This window comes from Ostrinia furnacalis, unplaced genomic scaffold (assembly GCF_004193835.3).
Source record: "Ostrinia furnacalis isolate ACB-3 unplaced genomic scaffold, ASM419383v2 OfSCF1037, whole genome shotgun sequence".
Classification (NCBI taxonomy): domain Eukaryota; kingdom Metazoa; phylum Arthropoda; class Insecta; order Lepidoptera; family Crambidae; genus Ostrinia; species Ostrinia furnacalis.
The window spans coordinates 1-7,430 of NW_021131276.1; the positions used below are offsets into that span (position 1 = coordinate 1).

The window sequence follows — 7,430 nt, forward strand, 5'->3', positions numbered from 1 at the left end:
GATGTATGGTCTGCCATCAACGGGAAACTCTCGCTACATTGTAACCAGAAAAGAGAACTTGCAACGAAACTTCACTTTCCACGTCAAATTCCAGTTTCTAAAATTAAATGACGTAACTATTTGGGTGGCTTTTTTCTTAGTACCGAGTTCTATTATGAATTGTCATCTAATGAAATGTAACATATCTAATAATAACAATTCTATAACCTCCCATTGTTACAGGTAGCCAGCGGTGGCTGTACAATTCGGACATCTCCCGGACGTGGCCCGTGTCCGGACAGTTCTCCAAGTACCACAGGATACTCTACGAGTTGGTGCTCACAGTTCAGGTACTCATCAACACATCGTATGTTGTTTTCACGACTACTATAAAATTAAATAAATTCCATCTAGAAAAGCACAGTTAGTTTTCCATGAAAATTGATTCATTTTTTGCTGCTTTGAAAATGTTAAAGAAACAGAGTATTTAACCCATTGCATAACACGCTGTGCAACTTTGAGCTTCTTTATAAAGCTTAAAGTAAAAGGTAGCAGGAAAGCGCTGAATGCAGACTGCTACCAACTGGTCAAGGTTTTGTCACACTGGACAGCCCGCATCAGTGGCGTAACTATAGGGTGGCAGGGCTGGCAAAATGACAGGGGCCCCCGACCCCAAGGAGCCCCTGCCCAAGACCCGTATGTAAGTTTACTTTAACCTGACCGCAAACCGCATCCAGTGTGACGAGTCCTTCAATGTATAAATCATTGAAGGAGGCCTATGTTCAGCAGTGGTCGTCCTGTGGTTGAAATTGATAAATATTCTTCTTCTTTTCGTGTCGACAACAAACCTACACAGTGTCAGCCCAAAACTCCGCCACAAGAGTGGCGATTGAATTGATAAATATTTAACGAGGATTACCACAATTAACGTCGTTGTAGGTTTAAGTCTTTACTTTATTGTACGCAGTTGCGCCTGATAGAGATCCTGGGGGAGCACCGGCCGGCGCTGGACCAGCTGTTCGACAGCATGTGCCGGCTGCTGGGCGCCCAGTTACAGCAGGAGGGCGTGTTGCCGAGACACATTGATGGGAGTGAGCTTATCGGGGTGAGTTACTTTGATGGCTTTACAATAAAGAATTTAGTACCAATTATACAGGGCGGCCAGGAAGTTTACATTCAAAGCTAAAATTGAGATTACCAGGACGGTGTGTTGCCGCGACACATTGATGGCAGCGAGCGGATCGTGGTAAGTTGCTTAGAGCGTTTGATATTGAATAAAAATAACACTCTCATTTTTTTTTTTTTTTTTTTTTAATGGCAACCAAACCTCTCTGGGAGGTTTATTTCTGCCAATGTCGAGTGAAAAATAATTGACAAAGTTATCAATAGAGCGTGGGTGTTTCAGTTCTATTGATTTTTCATGGATTCCGTGGAGTTAAGTATGCCCGTAAGCAGGTTTCGAGACGCCACCGGGTCCAAAGCGGGTTGTTCATACGACAACCCACTCGACACTCGATGCGCGCTCAGATTCGAAGTATTTCAATGTTTTTTATAATTTATCACTTCACTGCACTTTAGAACACAAAATAACACCAAATTTGTACACTAAAGTCCATTAAATAATAAATTGAAACCATTAAAACAGATCGACCATGCTTCCCGTTCAACTACCCTCCACGGAATCCCAACACTCTCATACAAATTATACTGGAGATTTGAACAAGGCTTATATCTTGCTTGACATATACCAGTCTGTCATATAGTAAAAAAACCAAATCATTTCCCATTTTACGGGACTTGTTAAAGTTTTAGGTGTACCTTTAGGGAGTATATTTGGTCCAACTATCTCTTTAATTTATATTGCAGTCTATGGCCTATGCGATTTGGACACGAGTCTGTTCACAGAATCAAGTACATTATTTCTCAACATTGTACTACTCTAGCTGGTTATTTCACTATACCACGGAAGCGATAGATTTGTTAGTAAAAAATAGTAGCCAGTAGACTTATCCGTTGTCTAGTACCCATAGTACAAGCTTTGCTTAGTTTGGAACTAGAGGCGCTGTGTAAAAATGTCCAAAGGATAAGAAAAATACTGTAGGGCCCTTTTCTTTCAAGTTTTCTAAACCGGTAGTTATTTGAAATTAGCGTCAATAGCACTCATTCGAAACACAAAATACAACCTTCTTGCCGATCTTATAAGTATAATAATATTCCTTCAGAAAGCGTACCGGCTGTGCCCGCACCACGTGTCGCACTACCTGGGGCTGGACGTGCACGACGCGCCGCTAGTCCGCAGGAACGTGCCCGTCGCGCCCGGCATGGTCGTCACCGTCGAGCCAGGTAATAAAACGCAATACCTAAGGGTCCGTCAAACCGACGCTATGGCTATCACTAGTTTTTTTAAAGATTATTAGTAATTTTTATTGCACAAATTACTAATAGCCCGTTAGCCCCACGTGGTCCACCACTGGTGGACATCGAGAAAAAAAGTTGCAATGTCCACCAGTGGGGGACAGCGCTACTGAAATTTTTCCGTTGGGCCCTACTGGTGGACACTGATTTCTGATTGCTCTGTCCCTCAGTGGTGGACATCGAAACCAAAAAAGTTCCGTTGTCCCCCACTATTTTTTTTATTTTCATGATTATTAAAAAATAAACATTTTTATTTCGTATCAAATATAATTCTCAGTTTTTTAACATAATATGAAGGTTGACCTTCGTCCTTGATATTAATAGCAATAATATACACCGTGTTACTTTGCATTCTTGCCATATTCACAGAGATAAAAGTAGGGAACAATACCTATTATTTAAGATAAACAAGAGACTCCCATAAAGAAAGTACACTAAGATTTTAGTAAATTTGGTTTTTCAATACAAATTGGAATAAACCCATTTTGTCTCGCACGTTCTACAGGTGCAAGTGGAATAAACCTAGTGGGCGTGGCCTAGTTCTTAATTTTATGGCTCTGGGTACCAGCCTTTTTATCCAGTCATAATAATTATTTTAAAATACTCTTCAGTTGATTTCAGATTTTCCTTTCTACTTTACGGGCTNGCATTTGGTGTAACGCTAAGGCTACGTCATCAAGCATTTCGTCTAAGACGTCTTGCAGACACTCCAAGCACCATTTTGATTAAATTATTCGTTGTTTGAATACGCTTCATACATTTTTGTATTATTTATAACGTGATTTGTGATTGATGGATTTCTCAGTTTTTTACAAGTGTCAAAAAGACATTTTAAAGACAATAGATTGCAATAGATATTTAAAAATACAATAAAAAGTAAAAAAGTCTTCATCGCCATCGCCAACAAGTGATGTGCATGCGTTACGATAATTAGTGATGTGTTTAACAGATTGTCGATAAAATAAAATATTCAAGATTAAAAAAAAAATTTTTCGGGCATTATTTTTTTACGGATTTGTGTTCAGTATCAGTAATATAGTAACCTCTGTAAATATGGCAAGAATGCAAAGTAACACCCTGTATAATATGATATTAACAATATTCATAGAAAATGCAGTAGTGTATTGATGGGCTACCTTTCCTATTTATGTAAACTTTTTCAATAGTAACATTACCATCACAATAATTTCTGATAACATGAACATTGTAGGTACTTAGAAAATTAAAAATGACGAAAACCGTTCCGATTAACGCACACTTCGGGCGTCAGTATTAATTAAGGATTGTTTTAAACTATAATAAAAATGCTTTAAAAATTTATGTATTATAATTTTATTAGTATAAGATTTACTTAAAATGTTTGTATTCATGAACACAAATATAATAGTGGGGGACAACGGAACTTTTTTGGTTTCGATGTCCACCACTGAGGGACAGAGCAACACATTTCTTCTCAGTGTCCACCAGTAGGGCCCAACGGGAAAATTTCAGTAGCGCTGTCCCCCACTGGTCAAATAGTGGGGGACATCGGGAATAAACGCTTCAGACTTTTAGTCGGCTGATGGATGGGCCCGATTTCAATTGGTATGAAGAATCGGCCGATACCAAATCGGTGTAATGTCCGCACTTTCATACATGTCCATTATGCTGATTAACAGCCCGATCCATCTATCGACCAACAGAGCCTATAGTTTGCCACGCCTAAAGTTTGACCACGCCACAGACTCATCTCAATAAAGCAAGTAACTAAATTGTACTTTATTGCAAGTCTCACTCGGCCAACCGATATACGTACTATCTACATTCGCTTGAAACATGCCGTCTCTTTCTATCGCGTAAAAGATCCCTTTCTTTCAAAACGGTAGGGTTGCCAATTTTGAAAAGTCTAGCGTGCAATTCATGCGCATTCTGGAAGGATCGTACGTAAACTACGGAGTGGCACCCCTTGGTAAAGGTCACAACGGATAATTTCCACTCTTTTAACCTGCCAAAGGGGTGGCGGACTGTATTTACAAATTTGGTAATAAGAAAATCGTGTATCCCCAGGTATCTACATCCGCCCAGACGACACGTCAGTGCCGCCAGAGTTCCGCGGAGTCGGCATTCGCATCGAAGACGATGTATTAGTCACGGAGGGAACGCCTCTAGTCCTCACGGATGCCGCCGTCAAAGAAGTAAGGGACGTCGAAGCGATTGTGGGCAAACACGCACAATGATATAAGGGTCATTTTCAAACACCTCAGTTGAGCTAGGATGCGCGCCGTGATAAAATATTTTCGTTGATTTTATACGACTAAACTATGGACTTATCGCGTCGATAAAATGGCGCGATAAAAGCTTATCGCGGCGCGCATCCTAGGTCTACAAGTAGACTCTTTGGAGTGCTTTAGCAGAAAATAAATGAAATTTAGTGTCACGAAAACGAAAACATTGAGATTTACATTGACATGTGACATAAGGCCGTTGAAGTGCTTTGCTTGCAGTAAATAAATTATGTTAATTAGCAAAATTGTTAAAATTTAACTAGTAAATAATAAACTTATGAAACTCGTGGCGCTAATTTCTATGCAAATTGAGTCTGCTATCAAACTTGCTTTCGTAAAAAATTGTATCGTCAGAAAACTACAAATTAGACAATAACAAGCGATAAAAAAATATCTTTTAATATTGTAACCAACCATTAATTGGTAATGCAAATAATGCAATGCGGAGAATGAGAGTTCGAAATAACCCCTCCTCAAGTTATTTTCAACTTTAAATCGCTATTAACCACAGAGGCAAAGTGACTTAAGATTACCCGTCCATTTTGGATAAATGGCATCAATAACAATAGTATGAAAGCCAGCGAATTATACGTTAAATACACTATGCGGAAATTAGCCGAGTCAAGTCAAAAAAACAGAGGAGTGGGGATGAAATTCATTCATAATTCATCCCCACCCCACTGTTATTTGACTTGACTTGGCTAATTTCCGCGCATTGTAAACGCAGCATAATACAGGGTGTTAGAGTAAACTAAACAGTCATCCACCTACCTCATTCTACGTCACGACTTTCAGCTGTTTAGCGCGCGACTCGCTCGCTCGGCGCTCAACTCTTGATAACAAACTTCAATTTACAAACAAAACACCAAAACCGCGGGTAGGAACTCCGTTTGTAAGGTTTATAATGTTAGCCGATATGCGATACAATAATAACAATGGCGGTCACACAACTTAAGGTTAAGACGCCTGCCAGTAGCATGACATGAATCGACATGTCACGCGCGGACGCTTCCGCGTCCCAGCGAGCACTAGTTGAGTAACCGTTGAAGGAGGGCGGGGGAGGGTAGTGCAAGCACCGCGAGTAAGTTCATTCATTCGCACAACTGTTCGACATCGTTCGATTGTCGTTGCTATGGTAACTACGATGTTGTGGAATTAACTACCCTACGGGCGTTGCGTATGCACATAGGTTAAAGCCTGGTCCGTGAGCACGTAGAATTTTGTCCAATGACCCCAAGCTACCCATCTTTATCGCTCGCGCGTAATTATGTTGCAGGCTCAAAACAGGCTTTAGTATGTTAAATTTAAAGTACCTACCAACTTAAAGGATAAGACACTAACACCCTGAGAACACCAGTTTTTTTATAACACGTTCTTGAAGCTTCAAACAAATGGCCAACTTCAAAACTTTTATCGTTCATGAAATTCGTGTAAAATGTAAATTATTGATGTTATCTAAATGACAAATTAACAAAGTAATACGTACAATAATTCCAAAAGACTGATGTCTGTTTAATGTCATCCAAATCTATTAAATATCGCGAAATGTTTTTAACATAGAATAGTTTAATTTAGAAAAAATCCGTATGCGAACTGTGTACTTATTATACATGGTTTTGTTATGCAGTTGTTTATATCCGTTAAATGTGAACTGTATTAGAAATATTTATTTATAACATTGTATATTTATTTAGCACAACTATGTATTGTTTGTGATACCAGAATACGTCTTATGTCCTTGTGTGTGGCGTTGTACAGACGGTAATAGTTCCAATTTGTATATAGATGTTATGTGTAAATAATAAAAATCGCTCTATCACGTTTTGTGTTGTCGACAATATACTGTCTTTTATTTGACCGAGCTTCTACCCAATATTATTCTATACCTGATAGATTACACACATTCAAATGTTATAATAACTTTTAGAAGGTAGGTAGAAATCTTATAATACACAAAACTCCCCGCATTTATGAACTTACACACAGTCCTGTCGATATTACGCTTGCCGAAGTTCACGCAAAAGTAACTTATTTGTAACAAAATAATACAACATTTATATAAATAAATCAATATACTTCTTATAGGATTCAATTGTATAGTTACATTGTACTAAAAGGGTACAACTAAAGAAAACATGTTAAAATATTTAGTTCCTTAACCTACGACAGACATGGAATGCCATATTTCAATAGAAATGCAGTACAAACAGTCATATGAGAAAATATTGTACCTTTGAGAATTACCATCTAAAAATGCCAGGGACAGATCTAATAATTATCAAGACAGCATTCCCTTACTTTAGTCACAGTGAAAACTTTATTTCAGTCAAAATTTGTTGTGACTAATAACAAGTTCAATAATATTATTTATTTGTAATAACTTTTTCAGGGCACTGAAAACAAATAGCTTACCCTACCGCCACTTCAATAAATCTCCTAAGAAGTGGCGGAAACTCAAGTCACCGTTTGTTTATCAAATGACTTTTGAATAGGACGGATTTGGTAGGGGATTTTTTGCAAATCTAATCGGACCCCATATAGAATCGAAGTCTTTATGTATCAGGTGTGTGATTCTAAATAGAAAAAGGGTACAATTACAAATAAACTTCTAGTCAAACGAAATTTTGACTGGCACAAAGTATTGACTGTGACATGTACTGAAAAAATACAACCTACATTTACTAAACACTTACAAAAATGCGATTCGTTTAACCATTTGGCTAAACTGCCCCATTTATACAATACTTATGTTAATATTAAAACTTAAAATTA

The 7,430-nt window shown here is 38.2% G+C and overlaps 1 protein-coding gene across 1 annotated transcript; it reads left to right on the plus strand.

The window, feature by feature from the left end:
* Positions 1 to 222: 222 nt before the first annotated feature.
* Positions 223 to 5,049, plus strand: LOC114350952 (xaa-Pro aminopeptidase 3-like; the record flags this gene model as incomplete). Its single annotated transcript, XM_028301955.1, has 4 exons — positions 223 to 329; positions 947 to 1,084; positions 2,202 to 2,322; positions 4,441 to 5,049. Coding segments are annotated over 4 exons (536 nt in total), but the record flags the coding sequence as incomplete, so codon positions are not given.
* Between the last annotated feature and the right edge of the window lie 2,381 nt (positions 5,050 to 7,430).